This window comes from Brienomyrus brachyistius, chromosome 13 (assembly GCF_023856365.1).
Source record: "Brienomyrus brachyistius isolate T26 chromosome 13, BBRACH_0.4, whole genome shotgun sequence".
In the NCBI taxonomy this organism is placed as follows: Eukaryota; Metazoa; Chordata; class Actinopteri; order Osteoglossiformes; family Mormyridae; genus Brienomyrus; species Brienomyrus brachyistius.
Window position 1 is genome coordinate 7,077,169 of NC_064545.1, and position 26,351 is coordinate 7,103,519.

At 45.3% G+C, this 26,351-nt stretch overlaps 3 protein-coding genes across 9 annotated transcripts in view; 2 read left to right on the forward strand and 1 right to left on the reverse strand.

Moving 5' to 3' along the window:
• abcc8 (ATP-binding cassette, sub-family C (CFTR/MRP), member 8) overlaps positions 1–714 on the forward strand; it is a 43,801-nt gene extending 43,087 nt beyond the window's left edge. For all 3 annotated transcript variants that reach the window (XM_048973451.1, XM_048973452.1, XM_048973453.1), the window contains exon 40: positions 466–714. In XM_048973451.1, coding sequence (XP_048829408.1) covers positions 466–603 — 138 coding nt within the window. In that variant the 3' untranslated portion in view covers positions 604–714. The remainder of the gene's footprint in view (positions 1–465) is intronic.
• A 1,678-nt stretch (positions 715–2,392) lies between these two features.
• kcnj11 (potassium inwardly rectifying channel subfamily J member 11) lies at positions 2,393–4,418 on the forward strand. The gene has a single exon (XM_048973511.1). The coding sequence runs from the start codon at positions 2,696–2,698 to the stop codon at positions 3,848–3,850; it is 1,155 nt and encodes a 384-aa protein (XP_048829468.1). The 5' UTR covers positions 2,393–2,695; the 3' UTR covers positions 3,851–4,418.
• Positions 4,419–11,688: 7,270 nt separating this feature from the next.
• The window catches only part of mob2a (MOB kinase activator 2a), a 48,442-nt gene continuing 33,779 nt past the window's right edge, over positions 11,689–26,351 (reverse strand). For 4 of the 5 annotated variants that reach the window (XM_048973528.1, XM_048973527.1, XM_048973524.1 and 1 more), the window contains exons 2-5: positions 16,202–16,362; positions 15,509–15,602; positions 14,041–14,165; positions 11,689–13,531 (exon numbers count right to left, since the gene is read on the reverse strand). In XM_048973528.1, the coding sequence (XP_048829485.1) occupies positions 13,263–13,531; positions 14,041–14,165; positions 15,509–15,602; positions 16,202–16,362 (649 nt within the window). In that variant the 3' untranslated portion in view covers positions 11,689–13,262. Of the gene's footprint in view, positions 13,532–14,040; positions 14,166–15,508; positions 15,603–16,201; positions 16,363–22,675; positions 23,831–26,351 lie in introns of those variants that run through there. The other variant, XM_048973525.1, reaches the window with a different exon arrangement.

Here is a 26,351-nt window from a genome sequence, read left to right on the forward strand (position 1 = left end):
CAGACCTGCCTGGTTTATGCAAGGAAGCAGAATGGCTGAGGTTTTACAGGATTTTTTTTTTTTTTTAGTTATTAAATGTTCCCAGGACCCAATGAAAATGGAAACAACGATAAAACTCTTTTTATGTCCTACTAGACTGTAGTCCTAAAAAAACACTCAGGTATCAAATGAAGAGCCATTCGACCTTGAACAGAGATAGAAAAAAATCCATAGTCATTATGACTGTCCAAATCAAGCGTACTTTTCCCCCCGAGGTGCCATTTTCAGCAAATGAAAAAACTGCTCCTGAATTCAAAATGGGTTTTCGAATCACACCGCGTCATACTGAGCTACTGAGCTGCGCCATTCTCTAAATCAAAAAGTGCCGCTAGTTGTGGCTTTCTCTCACGAGTATGTAAGAAATGTGAGCCTAGTTGTGCATATGCTTGTGGAAGAAGTATGTGCATCCTGCTTTTCGGTTTACAGCACCGCGTCCACACGATTCTGAACGCCGATCTGGTCATCGTCATGAAGCGTGGCATCATCCTGGAGTACGACAAGCCGGCCGTGCTGTTGGACAGAGAGGACAGCGTTTTCGCGTCCTTCGTCCGTGCAGACAAATGAGGGACTCAGAAGGATCTTATAAGTGCAATTGTACAATGGATCATTATTTTTTAATCATGTATGATATTTGTAAATATTTTAATTCTTTAATAAAAGCACATTCTCTGTCAATGTACTGCGTTTTACTTTAAGAAATCGCAAATTCATTTTCTTCCGCTGCCAGATTTTTCCATTGTCGTGGCGGCGAAATTCGAACGATCGCGCAGTAATGTTTATATATATATATATATATATATATATATATATATATATATATATATATATATATATATAAACTGACAAATAAACGCAGTATATATTGAATTATACGTTGTGCGCTCTTTTCTGCAGTGTGCAAAACGAGGCCCCATTTTATATGTCGTTTATGCTATAGTTAAAGGCACCTGCAAGATGCAGCTGAAGCCAAAAATACAAAGTTGTTCTGTTATCAAACATTCTTCATCAGTTTAACCACATTTCCAATAACAAATCAAATGAATCGTATTCTGAAAGATGCTTAAACTACATAGGGCTAGTTGAATATGTTCTTTAAAACAAGTACCATTTATTGTTTGTGAAAGGTACATTTAAAACTATCACTATAATATGAATAATATAATATACTGAAAGTCACTCCGATACTCATACAGGGCCTATGGGTTTAAATCTGTAAAGAAATTCCAACTTGTGCATTATAAGAAATGTGTACAAACATCACGAGAACTTTAGCGGCATGAATTTTTCATTTTCCATTTTTCTTGAAATTAAAATAATTGTTCTTTATAATGAACCTGTCCGCCGATATTTTTTCAATATATTTATTACCTTGTTTATACAAATCTTGTGTTAAAAGTTACTACACAGCACCACAATAGATGTACTCAAAGAAAGGTTTAAACTAAAAAACAACAGTGGTAGTAAAACATTATAGAACATATATGAAATGTAGGCCTATATAGGAAAACGTATTTATAATTGCATTTAGCTAACCACATACCAGCTCCCAGAGCTGTGCAAGACAAAACTAACGTTTTGATGACCAAAATCTATTTTCATTCTGCATTAGATGCCTTTATGGTGTCTTATAAAATACGGCCATATCCATGATAAATACTATGTTTAATTCATGACTGGAATTAATGTGCCAACCCAAAAAACCGTAACCTAGTAACGAGCAGTTATGGAGGGACTCCCTGTGGTAATGACCCAAGATAAGATGCAGCAAAGTCGAACATATTTCTAATGCTTGATAGCGGTACTTAAAATAAACTTAAGAAACATGCACATGCAATGAACGAACCATGTGTATGATAACAAACATCTAGATTATACTTTGAAAACAGTAAAATCGCTCAATAACTGATCGAATAATCGAGTGACCTAATGCATTCTAGTATGTTAATTATGAGGGAAACAGCACACGACATAACAATATGCTTTAAACATTTTGATATTAAAACCTATTCATGCTAGTTGTTCTCCGACTTGAAAGATTTAAATACCAATTTAATCAAATATTATTAATGCGTATTTTGATATACATGAATATAGAGAATATACATTTCTCAAAGAATATAATATCTTATTCAATAGCAGATATAAAACCAAGCGCGGTTTTTTGCTGGTGGAGAATTTTGCTGATGCAGAATTTCCCAGTCTGTCACTGGATTTGCTTTCTGCTTTCGTTCCACCGGCTGCTCCCCGCTTTCTCGCATTTGCGGGGGTCCCGCTGCTGGGCGCTGTGGTCTCTGCGCAAACTGCACACCTCGGACGCCCTTTCGCAACTTGGCCCCGTCGCTTTAACTGGACCGGATCCAGACCACGTCAAACGATCGAATTGCACTGTGACTGGCACTAGCAGCTGGTGTCATGAAAGCGGAGTCCCCTCTTGGGAATGCAGCGACTTCAGAGCTCCTGATCCGGCAATTTTAGCCACATGCTTATAGAAAATAGATGACAACACCCCTTCTAGGTTATCTTGGACATACAGTCATTGGACGAGCCATCCAGGAAGCCAATTGCAAGGTGTCTCCTTTTTTACGCGGGGGGGTCCTCGTCAAACAGAAACAAATCGGTCTTCCACGGATCGCGGTCTACTGAGTATGGGAGCGCTATGTTGTCCAGAAAGGGGCTTATTCCTGAAGATTATGTGCTAACGCGGCTGGCGGAGGATGTATTACAACCTAAATTTAAGACGAGACAAAGGAAGGCTCGGTTCGTGGCCAAGAACGGAACCTGCAACGTGGCCCACACGAACATCCGAGAGCAGGGGCGCTTCCTACAAGACGTTTTCACCACACTCGTGGATCTGAAATGGCTCCACACGCTTATCATATTTACTATGTCTTTTTTATGCAGCTGGCTGCTTTTTGGGATGGTCTGGTGGCTCATAGCGTTCGCGCACGGGGACCTGCATGAGAAAGGGGATGATTTCGTTCCCTGTGTCACCTCCATTCATTCGTTTTCGTCTGCATTTCTGTTCTCCATAGAAGTGCAGGTTACGATCGGCTTCGGGGGCAGAATGATCACGGAGGAGTGCGTCTCGGCGGTCATCACACTCATCCTCCAGAACATCGTCGGCTTGGTGATCAATGCCATCATGCTAGGCTGCATCTTCATGAAGACGGCTCAGGCTCACCGTCGAGCCGAGACGCTGATCTTCAGCAAGCACGCCGTGATCGCCCCCCGAAACGACAAGCTTTGTTTCATGATAAGGATCGGCGATCTGCGGAAAAGCATGATCATCAGTGCCGCGGTGCGAATGCAGGTGGTGCGGCGGACCACCACACAAGAAGGGGAGGTCATCCCCCTTGACCAAATAGACATTCAGATGGACAACCCTATTGGGACTAACGGTATCTTCCTAGTGTCCCCCCTGATCATTAGTCACATAATTGACAAAAACAGTCCCCTATACGAGCTGTCAGCAGCCGAGCTCCAGCATGAGGACATTGAAGTCATCGCAGTGCTGGAAGGCGTTGTTGAGACCACAGGCATTACCACGCAGGCTCGGACGTCCTATTTGTCGGAGGAGATTCTCTGGGGACAGCGCTTCGCCCCCACCGTCTCCGAAGATGACGGGATGTACGCAGTGGATTATTCGAAGTTCGGGAACACGGTCAAAGTACCAACCCCTACATGCAGCGCTAAGCAGCTGGAGGAGGAAGGCGGGTTGTCACGGTACAGACTCAGCGAGTCCTTGCAGAAGGAATCGGTGAGAAGACGGCAGCAAGCTGCGCCGGCCGCTGAGCTCGGGAGCACCGAGTAGTTATTTATGAGGCAGTAGTGATCTTAAAAATGATATAAAAAAAGAAGAAACATGCACACACTTTAGGGTTGTTCTGTCTACGGAATAGCTTCCGGTTATATGCAAGTGCATTTTTAAAATATATGGGTGCCAATTCTATTTTTCGTTCTTAAATTTAAACCATTTTTATATTTATGCACTTTTATATAACTCTTGTACTTTGTTACCAACAGCAAAAATCATAATGATTTGTGAGCCTATTGTGGAGAACCAATCATGGATGATGAATGTAACCTTTAAGAGGAATACTCAATAGCAATAGCATTGAATGAATTGTACACATTTTATCTCAATGAATGATTTTTTATGGCATATGATCTTGTTGCACATGAAAATGCACAAAAAGCATCAACTGCTCCTAGGAGGAAAAAAATAGGTCTGCCAGGTAAAGTTCATTTGCACAATTTGCATGAATTTCCCCAGAAGTCGGGAACTGCTGTCTGGGAAGGCTTTTCAGTCAGTTTGAGAGGGGCTGGTTTGTTTGTTATTGTCAAATGACAATAAACTGGAAAGCAATTTTTGCAACTAATTTGTGTGCGTGCGTGAATTCCATGTACTCACAAGTGAATGGGAAACCAAACAGCTGCTCAGGTAAAAGTCACTTGTTGCAATTTCATTTCAAAAATGTATATTGAGTCTGTCCATTACTGGGACATTGGTGGAAATGTGGGCATTCCAGGAGAGACCATAGGTTCTCATTGACAGTGAGTCCAGAACGTCAGGGAAGGTGTTATTTTGACTTAGAGCTCACCAATGCAGCTAAATGTAGCAGTTACAAAGTGAGGACATGCCACGCCAGAATTATGTCTCTGCTGTCAGTAAACCTTTGGAATTATAGCAGTGAAATGCGTAAGAGATGTTATGTGGTACATTGGGCGGAGCTTAATTTGGCTCCGCTTCTGACGTCATAAGCGGGAAAGGACTCTCGCTCTTTCTCCGTGTCGCTCTTCAGCGTAGATCCGAGATCCACACACTATCTTTATTGAAAACAGCGGAGGCAAGTAGTTTTCTGCATTTTAAAGTGTGTATAAAATAAGTAAATGTGTAAAATAAGTATAAAATGTGTTATAAAGCATATAGCCAACGATAATTAATAAAGAATTTAAGCATAATATCCCACACGCACCCCGGCCTGTAGCTGGTAGAAATGGCGCTATCCTGCGGCCTACAAGATAAAAGCATATGGCACTAAATTGGAATCAGTAGTCTTTAAAAGAAGAAAATACATTGCATTAATCTATTAATGCGATTTTTAAAGTGTGTTTTAAAGCATAATAAAACTTTTAACAATTTTAACGGGGTCGAGCTTTCTAGTCAGAGAGGAAAGAGGGTATGGCAGTTTTAAATGGTAAAAGCAGTAGTTATGTATTGTTAAAGGGTTATTCTTTAAACAAAATGCACTACTTTATATCGGTAAAACACAGCCATGCTGTATTTAGGGGGATTTATGCGTATTGCATGTCTAGACATGTCGGTCAGCTAATGTCTGTGGCAGTGGGTAGCAAGGCGTCTGCGCAAGAGCTTTTGGAGTCGTGAGCGATAAGCCAATGAGAAGGAAGCGTCAATTAAAGAAAATGGCCGCCGGTTGACAAATTGTTCCAGAGTGACTGTAACATCTCATTTAACCGCTGGTCCTCAGTGTGAGAAGCACACAGCCAGCAGCCCCATCCTGCAGAAAGCACATTACCTCTATTTGTTAATCTGTCTTATTTGTAAATAGTATCAAATAATATATTCGTAATTTAAATAAAAGTCGATCCCTAACACCACAGGTCTGGGGCTCTGGCATAGGCCCGGATGCCCCGCTGCGGGCCTGGGGGTTGGATGAAGTACAATTGTTTAATCAGCGAGATAAAGTGCCGTAACTTAAACGGTTGTATGACATATTAGTATAAAATTTTAAATCAATAAGATTTAAGTAATAAACAATTTAGCTGTATTTTGCTAGTTTTATTTTAAATAAGATGCTCCCCGTTTATTATTAATTTAATAGCTGTAGGAACTAGTGAGCGGTATTTAGCAATATACTTAGAAACATCTTCAACAATCCAATATGGAAGGTAACCGACAAAGTTTTCAAGCAGATTTCATAAAACAAGACACCGCAAGGAGGGCGTTCGATTAGCAGATGGCGCCGTACGTAGTCCTGAATAGGAGCTATAGTGAGCGGTATTTAGCTACGTACTTCAAAAACATTTTAAAAACTTTGTTAGACTAATACCTTAGTTATTTTAATAATTTAAGGGATAAAAAAACGTGTTGTGTTTGTCAATGTGTTATTTTAAGTAAATGTGTTATTTTCTAACGGCAAAAGCCCTGTCATCATGTTTTAGGTGCGAAATTATATGGACTAGCAATTGTCTCTGGGGGAGCAGCCCCGGATAGGAACTATTAAGCAGCATTTAGTGACAAGCATCAAAAACACATTTTTAAAAACTTTGACAGAATAAAGCTTTAGTTATTTTAATAAATTCGTTTTTTCAGTAAATGTTTATTCACGCTTATGCGCACAAACACACACCCCGGAGGTCGGGGGGCTTTAGAGTTTAACTTTAGGTTGGTGATCGTGATGTGTGACCAGACACAAAGTTGCTCCTTTAATGTCGTCCTTAATAGGATCATACTTAAGGAACAGCACAGCGACACACACAGCAGGCAAACGGGGGGAGGCCACACACAGTAGCATAGTTACACAATAGCTAGGGACACAACAGGATGACATACAACAGTGGTAAGGATACCCATGGCAATAATGAAATACACTATATTGCCAAAAGTATTAGGACACCCCTCCAAATAATTGAATTGAGGTGAACTGTTAGTGGCATTATAACAAAGTGGAATAATGACAGCAACTCAGCCACAAAGTGGTAGGCCATGTAAAATCACAGAGCGGTGACAACACATGCTGATGCACACAGTGTGCAGAAGTCGCCAACTGTCTGCAGAGTCGGTAGCTGCAGACCTCCAAACTTCATGTAGACTTCAGATTAGCTCAAGAACAGTGTGTAGAGAACTTCATGGACCATGGTCCATGGCCAAGCAGCTGCATCCAAGCCCTACATCACCAAGTGCAATGCAAAGCGTCGGATGCAGTGATGGAAAACACGCTGCTACCTGGTTGTGTCTCAGAGACTGGGGTTGGCCCCTTAGTTCCAGTGATAGGAACTCTTTATGCTGCAGCATTCAAAGCCATTCTGGACAATTTCATGCTCCCAACATTGTGAGAACAGTTTGGGGATGGCCCCTTCCTAATCCAACATTGACTGCGCAGCAGTGCACAAAGCAAGGTCCATAAGGACATGGGTGAGCGAGTCTGGTGTGGAGGAACTTGACTGGCCTGCACAGAGCCCTGACCTCAATCCGACAGAACACCTTTGGGATGAATCAGTGCGGAGACCCCGAGCCAGGCCTTCTCGTCCAACATCAGTGCTTGACCTCACAAATGCTCTCCTGGAAGGATGGTCAAAAATTCCCATAAACACACCTTGTGAACAGCCTTCCCAGAAGATTTGAAGCTGTTATATCTGCAAAGGGTGGGCCAACTCCATATTAAACCCTATGTATTAAGAATGGGATGTCATTAAAGTTCATGTATGTGTAAAGGCAGGTGTCCCCAATTCTGAGGGGCCACATAGCAAGTTGAGTCTGAACGGGATCCGGGTAAAAAGTTGTTCAGAAATCGCCACAAATGTGTGAACTGGATCTGCTCTCGTACGTGTTTGAGAGTCAAAATTACGAAAAGATGAGCTCTGAATGGGACTGGTGAGTGGCTCAGTGGGCTAAGTCGCTGCACTTGTGATCGGAAAGTTGAGGTTGGTGGTTCAAGCCTGCCCTCAGCAGGTTGGTCAACCTTGGATGTGCTGGCTGACCCTGTAGTGTGGAGAAGTGTGGAGTGTGTGGGAGAGAGATGGAGTGAGTGAGTGAATGAGAGAGAGAAGTGCAGATCACCAGTGCAGACATTGTGCTTGTGATTTTGAAAAAAAAAACAACTTTTTTTGGCAATTCACACTCCCACTTACCTCTCTGCGGCCCCTCCTCCATCTCTGTGGCTACTCTGCTGAGGCTGGATTTGAACCAACAACCATCTGATCACAGATGCAGAGGCTTAGCCTGCAGTGCCACTCGCCATCCCTACTTGTATGCTGTTTTTCGTATATATGTCTTCTTTTTCCCTATCTTGCCAAATAAAGGATTCACACAGATGTACCACCTATCTCTTCTGCCAAGGCTAGACTTGAACCAGCAACCTTCTGATCACAGATACAGAAGCTTAGCCTGCAGCGCCACTCGCCACCCCTGCTTGTATCTACTGATTTTCGTATGTATGTTTGTTTTTTTCCCTATCTTGCCAAATAAAGGATTCGCACACAGGTACCACCTATGTTTTTGGCCAAAGCTGGGCTTGAACCCACAATCTTCTGATCACAGATACAAAGGCTTAGCCTGCCACACCACTTGCCATCCCTGCTTGTAAGCTATGTTTTTCGTATATATGTTTTTTTCCCCTATCTTTCCAAATAAAGGATTCTCACACTTGTAACACCTGTCTCTGTGAGGCTCGAACCAGGGATCCCCTCGATCGCAGGCACGGGGGATGCGACGGCAATAAAAAAGGCTACGCTGTCGAGGCTTGAACCGGGGACCTCCTCGACCACAGCCACGGTCACTCAGCGCGTCGCGCCACCGTGGCTGTGGTCGAGGAGGTCCCCGGTTCAATCCTCGGCAGCGTAGCATTTTTTATTGCCGTTGCATCCCCTGTGCCTGCGATCGAGGGGATCCATGGACTGAACCACCCTTAAGGGTTCATGATGATGATCTGCCGAGTGATGTGACGTAAAAACAGACACTGCCCTACCCGAGGCTTGAACCAGGGACTGCCTGGTTGCAGGCACGGTCACTCAGCGCATCGTACCACCATCCATCCATTGACTGACCCCTCTTAAGGGTTCATGATGATGATCTGCCGAGTGACGTGATGCAAAAACAGATACTGCCCTGCCCTGGGCTCGGCAGAGTAGTGTCTTCTATTACCATCATGTCACCCGGCACATCATTATCTTGAACCCTTAAGCGTTGGCGGGTCGTAGGATGGATGGTGGTGCGACACGCTGGGTGACCGTGCCTACAATGGAGGAGGTCCCCAGTTCAAGGCTCGGGCAGGGTAGTAACTGTTTGTGTGTCATGTCACTTGGCAGATCATCATCATGAACATTTAAGGTTGGTTGATGGATGGTGGCGCGATGCACTGTGTGACTGTGCCGGCGACCGAGGAGGTCCCTGGTTCAAGCCTTGTGTAGGGCAGTAACTGTCTTTGCGTCATGTCACTCAGCCGATCATCATCATGAACCCTTAAGGGTGGTCAGTCAGAGGATAGATGGTGGCGCGACGTGCTGGTTGTCTGAGCCTGCCATGGAGGAAGTCCCCGGTTCAAGCCTCGGGTGGGGCAGCAACTGATTTTGCGCCACGTCACTCGGCAGATCATTATGATGAAGCCTTAAGGGCTGGTTGATCGGAGGATAGAGGGTGGCACGACGCACAGAGTGCCCGTGCTTGCGATGCAGGAGGTCCCTGGGTCGAGCCTCAGTAGAGTCGCATCTTTTATTTCTATTGCGTTACTTGGCAGATCATTATGATGAAGCCTTGAGGGTTGGTATTGGAGGATGGTGGGTGGCGTGACACACAGAGCGACCATTGCTTGCAATCAGGAGGTCTGTAGTTCAAGCCTCATCAGAGTATTTCCGAGTTTCCAGAGTCTTATTTCCGTCACATTACCTGGCAGATCATTATGATGAAGCCTTAAGGATTCATTGGTTGTAGGATGGAGGATGGCATGACACACAGAGTGACCGTGCCTGTAATCAGGAGGTCCCTCATTCAAGCTTTGGCAGAGTAGCATCTTTTATTGTCCCCGTACGTGTTTGAGAGTCAAAATTATGAAAAGATGAGCTCTAAATGGGACTAGTGAGTGGCTCAGTGGGCTAAGTCACTGTGCTTGTAATTGGAAAGTTGAGGTTGGCGGTTCAAGCCCGCCTTCCACAGGATGGTTACAGGTTGGGTCCTTGGATGCACTGGCTGACCCTGCAGTGTGGTGTGTGGAGGAGTGTGTAAGAGGGATCAGTCAGTGTGTTCAAGGGCCTGCCCTGTAACTATTCTGCTGAAGGCAGGCTTGAGCACACTGACCTGATCACAAGCACAGAGATTAGCCATATGTGTGTTTGTGCACATGAACAACCATTTACTGATTTTTTTTTAATTAAAATACAGAACTACTACCTTTACCATTCAAAACTGCTATACCCTCTTTCCTTTCTAGCTAGAAAAGCTCGATGCGTCCAGTGCCGCTGTTAAAATTGTTTTTATTATAATTTTATGTCTTAAAACATACTTTAAAAATCGCATTAATAAATTAATGTAATGTATTTTCTTCTTTTAAAGACTACTGATTCCAATTTAGTGCCATATGCTTTCATCTTGTAGGCCACAGGATAGCGCCATTTCTACCAGCTATAGGCCGGGGTGCGTGTGGGATATTATGCTTAAATTCTTTATTAATTATCGTTGGCTATATGCTTTATAACACATTTTATACTTATTTTACACACGTTTACTTATTTTATACACACTTTAAAATTCAGAAAACTACTTGCCTCAGCTGTTTTCAATAAAAGATAGTGTGCGAGGATCGTGGCTCTACGCAGAGAGCGAAAGTCATTTTAACAAAGATTGCCCGCGTTATTCCTTGATTCTTGTTGTCGAATTGCTTAGGGTGTTTTATTTTAAATAACACATTAGCCGAAAAAGAGTTTCATTATTTAAAAAACGTTATGGTTAAAGGTTCTTATTTGAAATAAAAGGGCAACAAGTGGCCCCATTGGTGCCGCCATTTTGAAATGGGGTGTCTGCGTGAATGCGCAAGATTTGGGCAGTCTCGGACTATCATTTCAGCCGCGTTGTTCAAACGGATGGGTCACACGTACCAGAGCTGCGGGACTCGCTCATTTTGCCTTTTAGCTACCGTCGGACTTAAAGGTATTTCCTCCTAAAAGCTTGCTGGTTAAAATGCTTTCTTTACAACGAAATAAAACACTGGTAAATACCGCTAAAGGTTTACTTCTTTTAACATGTTGGTTAAATATGAGTTTAAGTGCTTTGTTTTAAAACTACGTGCTGTATATTAATTAGTTTCGCTTCTGTTTGTTTAAACTCAGCATTTGCTCTTCTGTTTCGTTCGGCATCTTTGTACTTGTTTAAATTTCAAATTGGACTTGCTAAATTGCCCGTAGGAGTACATGTGTGAGTGAATGGTGTGTGAGTGTGCCCTGCGATGCCCCCCCCCCCCCCCATTGTGGGTTGTTCCCTGCCTCGTGCCCATTGCTTCCGGGATAGGCTCCGGACCCCCCGCGACCCAGTAGGCTAAGCGATTTGGAAAATGGATGGATGGTATAACGCTGCCATCTAGCGGAAGTGTGGTGTCACTGTCTGTTCAGTAAACGTACCGCTTTGTAGGGAGAAAGGAGACTTCATCACCCGCTGCGAATCACCTGCTTTTCTTTTAAACTTTTAATTAAATTTGCTTCTTTTATTCGTTTTGGCCGAGTCAGAACAGGTTATGGCGCCTTCCACTGCTCCCACACAGTTAAGGTATAGATTAATCGACTTCTGTGTTGAATAAAGGTTATTCTAATATTTTTAATCGCACTGTTCACGCAACAGTGCGCCTATTACCTTGACTAGGGCGAGACTTTCGCATTTTATATTAGTATCTATTTTAAAAGTGAGTGAATAAAACAGACGTATGGCATTTCCATCTTTTATTAGGTTATAATTCACAAAGCATAAAATATTAAATTGCTTTTAATTTATATAATTAAAATACATAAAATGAAAGCAAGAACTGAAGAACCCTGAAAACATCCAAGAAAAAAAATAAATAAAATGACTAAACCTCACCGGCAGAGGGCAGCCCAACAGAAACCATTATCCATTTGTACTTTCAGTGACACTGTTTACTTCACACTCATTCATTCACCTGATGGGGTTAGCCAGTCTCAAAATGTTAGCCAGTTGTGTGCATTTACTACACGTGCCTCCATTGCTTCCATTAAAGTTTTGTTCTCTACAACCCTATACAGTGACATCTTTGCAGAAAATAAAACAAATCGGCACATCTTTATGCCTTAAACAGCAGAGGTTTGTGGTTATGTTCTGCCCATCTCCTCCATAAGCCACACGGTTATGCTTTTTCCAAGCAGACTGGCATGTGTTTGGGTGTGGGGAAGGGGGTGGAGGGAGGGGTAGGTGCCTTAAGACCTCCCGATCACTTGAACTACCTGGTACTTGTAGACATTCTCCTTGCCTGTTTCTTCAAAGTGTCTAGTCTGGGGCACATGGACCTTCGATGCTCCTCCTCAATGTTCAGTGTTTCCCAGCAGGTCCTAGGGGACCCCCAGACAGTCCACGATTTTGCTCCAGGAGCTGGGAGGGAGCAAGAATGTGGACTGTCTGGCAGGGAGCAAAAACTTTGACCGTGGAGTCCCTGAGGACGCAGTTGGGAAACACTGCTCTGGACAATTAACTCATTCTGTTGCAGTCCCCCTCTCTCCCCCAGGGAGAGAAGAGATCTTAACCCTGTTTCTTTTCAAACCTCACCCTAACCTACCTTCACTAGCTCTGCAAGTCCCTCCTGTAAACCCAGAGAACAGTTTCTGGTAAAATGAGGGTAAAACATGTCATCAGGACGGTGACGACGATGCTGATACGACGCAGCACTAGCACAGAAAGCTCGGCTCTGATTCAGAGCTGCAAATCCACCCTCCCAAGGTCCTGCATGGGAAGTACTCCAATTATTCCAGATCGAAACCCATTTAAAACGAAATCCAAAGAGCCAAAAAACGCAAACATCTCTCCAGGGCAGGAGACGCGCAAAAAGGACTGGACAAGTCACCATTTCACCCACTGCTCCCCTCCCCCACACATCCACAGCTGAGAGGGTGGCAAAAGTCACCGTGATCAGAGTGCCACTGCAGAATTTCTTATAATAATGTCATACAACGGTATGTTAGGAGCGCCACCTGGTGTTAGAAAAAGGAAGAGAAAGTGAACAGAGACCCACGAAAACAATAACAGAAAAAGAAATAAACCAAGACATTTTATTCCTAGTGATGAAAAGGCCAGGTCGAGCAGGCCAGCTCCGCCCCTTGGGGGCTGCCCACAGCTCTGCCTGCCAGCTAAGCAGACCCTTGCTGGTGGGGTCCTAATGGTGGCGAGATTCAGGGTACAGAATGTCTGTAGGTCCTGCCGACACACTAGCTGGCTCTGTCCTCTCCTTTCTGGGGTTGTCCCCCCCCCCCCCCGTCCCTTCAGTGCGGTCTCATCTCTCCGTCACATGGTTCTGTGCGGTAGGTGAGGGTGTGCAGAGGATTTCGGAGAGGTCATCCATGATGGACGTCTCCTTGGGGTCCACCAGGTTGAATTCCCTTATGAATACGATGAAATGTGCGTAGAGAGTGTTCAAATGGCCTTGCAGGTCCAGCGCCACAGTCTCCTTAAAGTGCGCCCAGTAGATGTGCGCCAGCACGTGGAACAGGTACCTGCAGATCTTCTTCACAAGCGACTCGAACGAGTTTGGGAATTCTTTGCCTGCACCATTCAGTGCAAAGAAAGACAGGGGAGGTACAATGAGGGGCAGAGAGGGAAAAAAAAAACAATTGATCTTTACAAGTACTTTTTACACCAGAATTGTTTTTTTTTTTTTTTTTTTTAAACATAGCCACTAGGGGGCATAAAGCTCATTATAAAAAAAATAAAAAAATCTAAGCTGTCCCAATTAGACAATTTGCCCTGGAGCCCCAATCTGTACATGATGATTCATGCCAGCTTATAAATTTATGATGCCATTAATTCAGATTCTTAGATAAGCAGGTTAAATGAGCATCTAAAGGAGTAATTTGTCATTGGTATATCCTGATAAGTACTGAATATTACAAGTAATAATGCAAAAAGTACATTAAATTTTAGTCAACTAATCAGACAACTTATGATAGACAAAAGCCAGTCAAACAGGCTTTTAGGGTCAGCCAGAGATTTACAACATAAGATAACTGCAATATTTCACCAAACAGCAGGGGGCAGCAATTACCAAAACTTACCGTATTTTGTGGGGAAAATGTCTTCGTCTGTAACCAGTTTCTGCACCAAACTCATGACAAAGTCTACATACTGGGGAGCCGTGCATTTCGTCTTCTTCCCCTTTTCATCATACCAGTAGTATATCCTTCAGGAGAGACAAACGCGGGGAGAATGTTAACGATTATTTGCCATCGTCTCCTATGAGTGACAACACGCACAGCCTAAGGTGGGTCTGTGCTGTATCCACAAGTTAATCATTAACCAAAGGTTACTGGGTGTGTTTTCACACGCCCCTTTAATCTGTTCTAAGCCCATAAAGGGAAGAGGGGAGCTGCGTCCACAGGGGACAAGGCAGCGGGCAGAATCATTCGACACAAAACGACAGTGCATTGTTGGACACCTCTATGCATGTACTCGCATAACCTATCGCACATGAAACAGTGCAGAGGCGGATTTCAAATGCCCACGATGTTAACTCCCGTGTGCCCCCCCAAAATCGCCTGGAGGTTCTCACATCAGAAGTCCATCTTTCTTTCAGAGAGGAAGCACTAATGCTCTCACTGGTCACAGCCAATTAACCAAAAGAGAGAGAACACTGGCTACCGTTTATACACTGGAGGCCCAGTGAGGGGGGGGGGGGGAGCAAAGGACACCTCTGCCCTGTGATTGGGTTCCCGGTCACAAAGGGCCACCCACTAGGTTGGAACAGGGCTGTGATGATTATAGAGCTAGACAAGCAGAAGAGATCCTCTGCAGGACATGATTTCTGAATATAACCCTATCATTGCCTCCTCTGACACAGGAATAACACACCCCATTACCAGCCTGTTTGTTTTTTTCCTCTCCTCTTAGTCAGCTGATTTACGAACAGAACGGTTTTGAAATTTGCCAAGAGGCCGGTTTTTCCGGGACTTGTAAGCCTCGAATGAACTCTCGCATCGTGAAAAGTCTGCCGCCTCTGAAACGTCTACGCCCATTTCTGGTGAAAATTCCATTCAAAGTAAGGCGACGTGTCCCGTCCGGTCCCATTACATCATCTAAGTCTTGGACAAAATGGATATTTTGGTCTAATCCAGCTGGTCACTGGGCCAGCATGCAGGCCTGCTGGCACCGAGTGGTGTGGGGTCTCCTCACACCCCGCCCATGCCCTGTTCAGTGCCATCGCCTTGATGCTTGTGCCAGCAGAAATAGCCTTAGGCTCCAAGCTTACCTGGCGACAAAACAGAGGAGGGGCAAGGGGGGGATAAAAGCCCTAAAAGAGCCTCTTTTAAAAACAGACCATGGAGTCTGTTTGATCTCTGTGTGCAGCCTCTGTTGCCTCAGCAAGTGCCTCGACACCGCCACCTAGTGGGCACCTCCATACCAAACTGGCACACAAGTCAAACAACAACCTTGTTCCGGGGCGAGAAACTAGCCCGAAGGCTCTGGTCACACATAGGGGGCCCAGTCACTGTGCAGCAGAGCCTGGCGTGTTCCGACGGTACTTACGTGTTGTATGCCGTCATGGCTTGGCAGGTCTCCCCAGTGCAGAACTCTGAGATTGTGCTGTACTGCAGGTTGATGAGGTTGAAGAAGGTCGTCGCTGCAGGGCGGTGAGAAGGAGCACAGGATGCATAATTACAAGCTGCCACCGGTCTGGATTTCTGTGGCTCCGATTCAGGAAGGTTTTGGGGTGTGTGTCAGAGACAGGAATGGTGGCTTTGGCGAGTAACAGAGCATGACACGTTTTTAAAAAAAAAACTGCAGACTGAACCGAAAGTGAAAAAAAAAATGCAGCTTTTGTCTTTGAAACTGTAAGCCTCAGTACTGAAGAACAATGGGGCTGGGTATGGATCAGGCAAGCTCCTCCAAACAGGAGCTATGCATAGGCAGTCGGTGTCTGACGAGTGTCTGACATTACACACTCAGGGAAGTTTTAATTAAAAAGACGTTTCCTGTTTGGAAGGGCTCGAAAGTTTTAATTAAACTAAGCAATGTGTTCGTACAAGGACTGTCTGAGTTTCTCATAGAATTTGTAACAAATACAGCAGAAAGAAACTTGTTTCACGCACACCCATGCTTAAAGGTTTTCGAAATCACGCCCAGATAGATGATTCAGCGATTGTCTAAAATTCTCAGCTAAAAAAAATAAATAAAAGATGCTGGAATTGAGCATGGGGGGGCGGCGGGGGGGACACTCACTGCTGCTGGCGAGCCATTCGTTGAGGTCGATCTCACGCGGCAGGACCACCAGCTCCTTCAGGTCAAAGTCCACGACCCGCACTTTGGTGTACTCTGCTTCCAGGTAATGCTTTTTCTCCTCGGTGGGTGGCTTCTTTCCATTGGGCTTCGTCTTTGACTTCCTGCGGGAAGCACAAGGAACGGCGGCAGGGCGTTAAAGCCGGGGTCGAGATGAGCGGCGGACGTAGAGCCGATGACTATTGGCGACACAGCACTGCTAGCGCGCCATATTCAGGAAGTCTCGGAAACATGCAGGAGGGACATGCCGCAGCCTGTCATTAAGAGTAGACCCCCACCCCCCCCTCCACTGATCATCCTCCATTGGCCCCTGAAACTGTACCAGCCACTAACCCCTGTAAACCCCCCCTCGGCAGACTGGGTGGTCTCCGTTCTCTGTTAGTGAACTGGATTCCAATGTTGGATGTTACCTCTGTGGCACAACATGGACGTCCACAAGAGAAAAAAAAAATGCAGTTGGTGGCAGTTATTCTATCATCAATATTAAATATGAAATGGTGGTAAAAGAAGCGAAGAGCATTAGCCTACTAACCCTTGTTTGTAGTACAACTGTGTTGCAGTAGAATCTCAGGTCACAGCCCCCCGCTCCCCTGAGGGCTCTAATAAACAGGCCTCTGTCCTGCCCTGCAAGCCAGCGCTTCATGGCTGCTCTGCAGATTCCTGTCTGCATGGCACGGAGCACATGTCAGAGGTGTACGTGCTAATGAAAGACTCTTTCACTCAGCAGGACGCGGGGCCTGTCCCCCCCCTTGGCTGCCATATGAGCGAGTGCCCAGCTTTCCCAGCGACATCCCATCCAACAATAACAAGGGCTGGGGGGGCCGCCGCCAGCATAGCGGGAGAGAGCCACATTACCGCTGTACCCTGCAGCCAACACCCCCGAGCGCCTTGGCCAACAACTCTGGCTTGTCCTTTCACACAGATGCCCAGCTTGCGTTTCCACGCCCCCACAGGCTCCCGCCATGTACGCTGCCAGGGCCAAGCCCCCTAACCCCCCCCCCAAAAAAAACCTACATATGCCAGCACAACCAACAAGGGGCCTTCAGATATCCTCCAATCAGCTGCCGTTCATTTGTCCAAACAGGGCCGTTTTGGGACTCCCAGTCGCTCTTCACCAAGACTGTCGTTACAGAGCCCCCGCCCCTCTCCAAGCTGTCTTTTTAAATAAGGTGGATTATTCATTTTCATCACTTGCATTTGCTTCTCAGATAAGTGATTTGTGAGATGGATTGACTTTGTTCTGCAAATAAAATCACCATCACGCACACTCAGAGCGGGGAAGATGCATCACAATGCATGATCCAGTACAGTTCACAAGGCCAGATCAAAACACCCCCTTACTGTTCATGCCTGAACAGCTCAATGAAATGATTCGCCCTCGGCTTTCCCTGACCCCGCTACCGTGCGCGAGTTTGAGGACAAAATAATATGTATTAAAGAATTCCAGGACGCTCCCCAGATTAAATTTATAGTGCACTGACCGACCCTGCTATCCAGACTCCACCTTCACTCTGTGCAAACACAATAACCCCCCCCCCCTCACCACCACACTCCCCCGTGTGTTCTTGGCAGTCTCTTGCAACTTCCTGTTCGCTCCAACGGTTTCCAATTCCTGGAAACCGACAGCGCTGAAAACCAGGAAGACAGCCGACTCTGGAGGCATGCATAGCCCCAGCACTGAGCCAAGGAGCTGTATCAATGCCCCCCCCCCGCCCCCCCCCCCCGCCCAAAGAACACAGACAGCTGCAGGAGAGTCAAAGAGACGAGGAACGATCATGAGGCAACAAACTGAAAATAAGCTCAATTGTTAAATTACAGTTCACCGAGTTTAATCTAAACGTCCTTAAAAATGCCCCCAATCCTCATCTTGCTGCTGTCACAAACAAAAATGCGATTTGGTTGAGAAGCTCTTATGCTGAAAGTGGAGACAATGAAGAGGCACACGGGGCAGCTGCGGACACCACCTGGTGGGTGAGTGAAAGGGGGACTGGCAGCTGCTGCCTCACGCGGCCGCGGGAACAGAGAGCAGAGTCCCGTCATCCATGAAGCAGCTCCGAGAAGCCAGCACAAAGAGAAAGAGAAGCACGACATTAATAAGGAAGCCCCAGACAAAAAGGAAACTAAATTTATGAACACAGATCAAACAAAATGAACTGGGGTGAGCGTTTCTGTGATTTCATGTTATCTGGGTCCGGACCACTTAGATCCATATGACACGGAGATTATCTAGAAAAGGACAAAATATTCCAAAATAAACAGTTCAGAACAGTTCACGACGTTGAGGACTCAGCCTGTATCACCAGATTGGCTCACTGGAAGGGGACTGAAGATCTGACCCCGGGTCTGGTCTTTACAGACCTTGAAGTGTAAACAGTGAAGAGACCGGCGCAAACACACGCGCATGCAAACACGCACGCTGCCCACATTCCAGCAGGATTAGGGTAGGATTTCACAGCGTGTCCTGGCCTGCTGGCTGTGGCGGAGCAGCAGAGCCCGCCCTGCGCTTCCCGGTCACTCACGTACGCCCAGCAACACGTCTGTGGCAGAACTGCGGTGAACAGAGTGGAGGAGAGTCATTCTCCACACTGAACACAAAAGCTGCGAGTGTCATAAGATGGCCCAGTCCTGCTTTCGCCAAAACCCCCACGAACACAGAGAAGCAGTAAGTTTTAATTCCCACTCAAGTACTGAGTGATTTAAACACAGTAGGAGGAGAGTCTGCTGGGTGAGTCCAGGCATCTTGTGCCCAGTAAGCCTTTTCCAAGAATTACCCAGAGGAGCACTGAGCTGTGGCCTGTGCTGAAATCACTCGCTTCGGGAGTGGATGCAGACAATGCCTTTTAAGGCCAAAGCATCTCAGAAAACATCGCCAGGTTGTCAGGAGATGGAGCACCACCGCTTCTGGCCGAGTAGGAGTGGCTCCTGTCCCAAAATAAACCAACGGCTCAAGAATTTGCCATGTACCACACAATTTGGGAAAGGTGGATCTTTCTGGGAATGAGAAATTACACACACGAGTGGGAAATCACTTTGCAAAACTGAATAATTCGGCAAACAAGCCAAAAAAGGCAGAAGACGACGTAACAACTTTATTTCGGTGGTCTTCTGTGGGATCTTTTTTGTGATCTTAATTAGAAGTGCAAAAAGCAGACGTAATAAGAAGCGTTTCTGATGCAGAGAAAATGTCCCCCAAGAAAATGCAGGGACTTCACAGACGGGAAACGAACTTGGAATCACTGTTGGGTGTTGAATTGAGTCAAGCCATTCAGAAGGGGAAGAGAAGAGAGGGACTCAAAGGTGACATACAATTAAAGACCTTGTTAATAGGGGAAGCTTAGACAGGTCAGCCAATGGCATTATAAAGCTCTGAAAGATCTGGAGATCTGTCATCCTACACTGCCAACATTTGTAACGTAGCCAAAGAGGACCTTCGTGTCACAATATAGCGAGTTCCAGTAACTTAGGCAGGTGCCACTGCAGATTTCTATTCTGGAAAACTGGGATTTGACCCAAATTTTCTCAAACACACACAGCCATAAGAACTGCTAAATCCACTGTATGCTGCAAGAGCCCTTCTCAAACTGAACTAAAGACTCACAACATGGACACCAAGCAATTGTGCAGCAAAAAAAAATAAAAAATAAATCAGAATTGACTGAAGACATTTTTTTAAGCCTTTTTAAAATTAAAGTTAATCTGGTTCTATTTGCAGTCCTTAAAACCAAATCGTATAAAAACTGGACCTCTGACAGATTTGATGTCTGTTTTTAATTACGTTGCCACACTGAAAATCCTGTGTCTTCAGCTTGATCTCATCTGAGAAAGCTCACACTGAGAATCAATGTAACCGCACAACTGACCCAATGAAAAGCTGTCTGCTCAAAACGGCAACCTTAAGCGGCAAACTGCACCATGAGCCAACCATTAGCCAATACCCAACCCCATATTTCCCAATCCAGTCTCTGGGGACCCGCAGACAAGTCCATATTTTTTTGGGAGCTGGGAGGGAGCAAAAACGTGGACCTGGCTCCCCAGGGACCGTGTTGGGAAACGCTGCCGTAACCTACTACAGCCTGAAAGTCGTATTACAAACATGCTGATGCACTTTCCACAGCCCCTTTTTTCTGCAAACCTGCATTCCAAATTTTATTACCATATTATGCAATCGCTCACATTGTTCTCTTATGGTTTGTTTGAATATTTTTGACCAACAGCTTAAAAACAGTCCATGTTTCCAGATGGTTATGAGTTTGATCCATGACCAGTCATGGAAAGAACAAAATTCTGGCTGCGCAAGGATTCGTCTCGGCACCATTATGCCAAACACCACCCGGAGGCTGGACACCACATAAAACCAGTTCAAGTTCTGTTACACAACCCACAATCTTGTTTGGCTACTTTAAAAAGGTGAATCTGCATTGTGTCATTTCACTCAAAAAGCTTAAGAACAACTAGCACTTAAAATGGCTTTGTTTCATCTCTACTAGTCATGGAGGGAGGCAGAACACAAAATACGACCAACTCTGTGGTAACGGAATTACAATGGAATCTGGCTGCGGTTTTGAAAGAATTCACTTGCTTTGCCCGAAATACCATGTTTTATCGCAGTTTATCGGCATTCTCTGTCAGGACTTAGGCAGGTGTCCAAAGAAAACAAGGTCACCTGCCAGCCTAGTTTTGTACACAACAAGAAGGTCATGGATACGGATTCACTCTTCATGGTTGGGCTGGTGGTGTTTTTTATTACATGAAACAATGACACAGAAAGGCCAGAACAGACATTAGCCACTTCCAAGAGGGTGTCACTGAGCTGCCTTGTCCAATAGGAGGAGGAATTCTGAAACCATCACCGTAACCTGAGGATAACATGTCAGATCCAGCATGCCGCATTTTCCTCGAAATCCTTCACAGGTCATTTTTAATAACAACCCCCCCCACCCCCCCCCTAGCCATGGACACTGACACCTGTGTGTCAGACAAGAACGTCACACTGCGGCTCCGCAATAAACACCCTCAGCCGTGAACATCTTGACTCAATCCACTTCCCTGGGGCCTGGAAACTCCTGAAAAGCCTCCGCTCAGGTTGATCAAGTTTATGGGCAGCGTGAGCCTCTCACACACAGTGACACACAGTGAAATGTAACACTGGAGGAGTGTGCAGGCTGTGTGTGTTGATTCCAGAACGTGTCCCCGCGTATGACAGGAACAAAACACTAACAGATTTACATTGTTCGGGCTCCACATTCAGAGGCACTAAGGAGAGAGAAGTGTGCTACACTTCAAACTTAAAAAATAAAACATCAACTGAACACTCAACAGTACATGTACATCTGGCTGGTGTATGCGCTGGAACGTGGCACAGAAGCACATTTAGGTAATTTCTTGAAAAGGCCGAGCCATTATAGACAGGAGGCAATGGTTCTGATGCCTTATGCATGTTCCAGCTACTACACACCTCAGTCCGAACCACAACAGAGCAAAATCATACAAATCTTAAGTACGGCACTGTTATGATACATTCCAAACATCACCACAAAGACCAGGGCTTATGTGTCTGAATGGCTCGAGTAACAGGTTTGGCTACTTTTTTAAAGTGTGAAGACAAACACACCTATTTCAGAAACCAAAGTACATTGCACTAGATATTTGATATCAAGGGTTTAGAATGGATGTTACCAGATATTTAAATCACTTAACCTGTGGTTTTAACAGCTTTACTAACTCTAGAATATTGATTTAAGTTTCATCTATAGTAGTATTCATGACCATGAACGATATTCGTAATAAAGAAGCAGATCCGTAAAACCGTTTTATTGCCCCCCCAACCCCCCCGCTTACTCTGTTCCCCATATTATTATAGTAGTAAAACTAGACTGTAAACTTCTACAGAGGACAAAGCAGGTCGGAATGGTTCCATTATACAGAATCATAAATCATAAGCTACTTCTGGACTTTTAAAAGACCATAATGATTATGAATGTAACTTTTTTGTAACTGCACTTAACACTGCAATAGGTTTAAGTATATTCCACAAAGACCCCCAATCAGAAAATAGAAAAGCGTCCTAGAATCTAGTCATATATTAATTCTTATACAAGGAAGAATACATAGTGCAGCCGGTACAGGAAATGATCCGAAAAAGTGCTGTGAAGACACTGTCCAAAGCAACCAAACAATGAGATTGCTGAGATACATATAACCAAGGTCTGTACACACATGCATAAGCACAGCGTGTTAAACAAAAAAGGAGAGTTATGAAATCAAACGCATATCGGGAAATGTACAGGAATGACTACAGAAAACGGCAATTTCGTTTCTTTTTTTCCTCTTTAATATTTTGTTACTTTGTAACCGTCCCACTTCTGAAGGGGAAAAAAAGTTAAACTAAATTAATAAAAAAGTATTTAAAAAGTTCACCTCAACACTTTCCCGACAGCCTGCAGGACCATTTTACAGCTGAATCCGCTCTTGGTGGGTCTTTTGGGAAGTTGAACGGCGCTGTCTCCTCCGAAGGTGCAGTGGTCTCCAACCATGGTAAACGGCAGCACGTGAGCGCGCTATGAACGCCCGCATTTCACTTCTCCTCGTTTTACTCCCGCGGGGCCGAGCGAAGGACCTCGGCAATGGGGGAGGGGCTTCGGGAGGCGGAGGCGGGAAGACAGCCGCGCTCCGTTTGGTGATTGGACGATGCGCGATGTGACCATGTGGGCTCGTGCGCTTTGGCTCCGGAACAAGCCGCGCGCATTCGGATTCGGGTCGCGTTTACACACAAACTGCGACAGTAAAAGCGGGAGGACGAACAACATGGTCGGTCAATTACAGATAAGACAAAAGGCAGTTCGTCACACAAATATCACGTTCTGTACTGTGAATGTAACACAATGAAATAACAGTACAGTACAGTAGTTACACTGGAAAGGAAACGGGTCGTCTTAAGTATGGGAAGAGGCGTACAAGAGTACTCGGACACTTTTTCCAAATTTTCCAAAAATATATGCCAAGGGGGCTTTAAGTAATGAGGGGGCTTTAAGTCAATTTTGCCGTGAAAACACCTGTCCCTGTTAAGTGAATGAATGATTTCTACAGGTGAATAGTCTTTTCAGTTCCTTAATGCCCCACCTGCTAAAACCATGAGCTCCCACCTGTACTGCTTAGTCAAGAAACCCTGAAGCAACCGCAAACTCCAGCACTTGTGTTCATCTGACATAACTACACTTTACAACACCCCTGGCTTCAGTTTCAAACCCTTCTATGTGACTCACTGCTGCTGTGTGACAATGTGAAAATGGCTGCTTCGTGTCGGTCTAAGTAACAGCACCTGAAAACAACTTTGATATGGCGCAAACCATGGTTTAAACCCTAAACGTGCAACCAGACAGAGCGAGACAGCAAAAAGGTGCTGGTTTCAGTAAACCCAGTTTGAAGAGTAAGAAGGTGGCATGGTCCGGCACGCCAAGACGTCGGAGTCTCAGACAGTCATGTCAGTCAGGTGATGACAACGACCGAAAGCACCTTTCCACACCCTGACATACTCCGCCAGTGGAAGTGGGAGGAGGGGTGGCACACCATTGTTAAGATGTTGACTTGACCTTTAGGACTCCGTCTAAACATTCTGCATATGGGTTATGGTACTGGGGGTGGTAATAAATCTGAGGCCAGGTCTTTAAGGCATCAGCCAGCAGCTGGGATTCGGCTGCGGCATAACAAGCAGCTCTTTGTGGCGGAGATGGTCATGGTCAGCCGAGTCACAAGGAAGCATGAACAGCAGTGCCAAGAGACAGAGAGCACCACACATCGGACGTGGGCCCCCACCCTGACAGTTCGTCATTCTGAAGAGCTATGTCCACGTCAGCTCTGACCTAATCCTCTTTATTGCCCCCCCCCCCTCCAAGCTGGACTGACTCTCTGTAAGAGCAGGGCACTGTGTCGCCTAGCCCCCCCCCCACCTGACTTGGACATCCCATTAACAGAAAGAGGGACTGGTGGGTGGCAGCAGCCCAAATGCTGTGAACCAGGATCAGGTCAGGCCCCCCTCCCATCTACTGAAAAGTCCACGGCAGGCAGGACAGATGGGGCGGGGAGGGGGGGTTGTCTGTTCATTCCCCTGACATCTCACAACTCCAGATACCTTTCATGCGACGCTACCGTGACAATTCTTCAGCGTGCAAAAATAGCATATCAACACAAGAAATCTTACAAAAGCACATGTATAGAAAAACGGGGGCAAAATAACGACAAGCTCTTCCTTGTGACGTCCATGGATTCCGTGGCGAACGTCATGACAGTGGTCCTCCAAGGTCATTTCATTCTTATATGGGCTGAATTCTGGAAACCCACCCCCACTTTCCGCTCTCTCTTCATTCCAATCATGACTCCTTGTTTCTTCACTCTCTGTCTTTCATCAAGTTTTACACGGAGGTCGCATCTGAACAGTAATAATATTCACATGGTGTCACGACTATTTATTGTTGTGGTTTTTTTCTCTGCACAGTATGTGGTGCAAAACGTTTCAAGAAATAGTCCTGCTTTTCCTAATTCATAAAAGTACCTACATGGAAGTGTCATGGACTACAAAAGACAGGGCAAAACCTGATCTCAGAAGAGTTCTCAGAAATTACTTCACTCATCCATAAGAATAATGTTACCAGAGAACACAGGCTTTCCAACCGAGTAACACTAGCATAACACATAATGTAAAATTATCCAACACCTTAAACAAAAGAGTTTGATGATGTGGTAACAGTAATGAATCAAGGTTTGGGCTTTTGATCATTTACTAAGTTTAAAAGAAAACATCTTGTGACCTCAATTCCCAGCTGTCTAACCAAACAGGTTGGGCCTGAAAAATCACCTCATTCCACAGTCAAGAAAGCAGACAAAACTCCCACCTGCCACACCAAAACATCATTCACTGGTCCTGTTGCATCAGCACTGAAAACTATCATGAACCAGAAAGACCCCCCTCTACCTCGAGGACAGGAAGATGAGCGCTGAGCTTCAGGGAGGCAATTGTAGGTAATTAGGTTAGTAACTAGAATGATTTAGTGGTGACCCTCCAGCTGCATGGCGCATTGGGGGCTGCACGACTGCAATCCAAAGGCTGCCATGGATACAGCCCACAACACAGAAAAGCCCTGGGCATGGAGATACTGCGCTCTTGGGCCACGCTTTACAGAATTCCCAACACGGTCTGGGGCTGTGGGCTGTCTGGGTCACTGTGCTACTTTTTAAGCAAGAATGAAATGATAACATTTCTTTCCTCACAAAATATCACTCCCAACCTGTTTCAAAACAGCACCTGGAAGAATCCCAGGGAGATAATACATTCCCTGCCTGGCCTGCATTCCTCTCCCAGCTGGGTTCAGGGCAGACACGGTCTCCCCACACCTGCCATCCTACAGTCACGCTAGGGATTGAGAGAGCCTAAACAAGAGGCCGTTCGAGAAAGAGAGAGAGAGAAATGGCAACCATCTGGAATGGGAGATTGAGTACAACCAACAATAACAAGGCTTTCAAAAAAGAGCTTCCTTGATTGGGGATGGTGGGGGGGGGGGGGGGGGAGGGAATAGGACACGAAACTGAAGTCACGAGAATCTGAAAAAGAATTCCTTAGACCTATCAAGACCTCCCTCCCCAGTGAGAGGCACACCCAAAACCAAGCCTGCATCTCTACCATCGCCTTGCCATCGCTACAAGGCCAAGGAGGGCAAGGGGCGAGCGCTCAAGTGCTATGCGGAAACCACACCCACCAGTATAGGTGAAGGTGTATTTCTAGGTAAAAAAGTGTATATTTTAATTAAAATTTCCTTTGATAGCCAGTAACATTTTGTACTCTGAATTACAGCCAAGTAATATGGCAAAATATTTTTTTACAGTTTTCTTCATCTGTTCATATTGAATCATTAAAAATCTTTCATTATATTGCACTTTGTTTAAAACAGCGTTTGTGACTAACTGCTAACATTCTGCAGGTTCCAGTCAGTGGCCATGCTTCAGGTGGTGAAATAAATATTTCCATTTTTAGTAGACAAGTTTACTTCACAATACACAAAACCAGTCTGTTTCCACGGCCAAAGCACCGCCGTACCACATC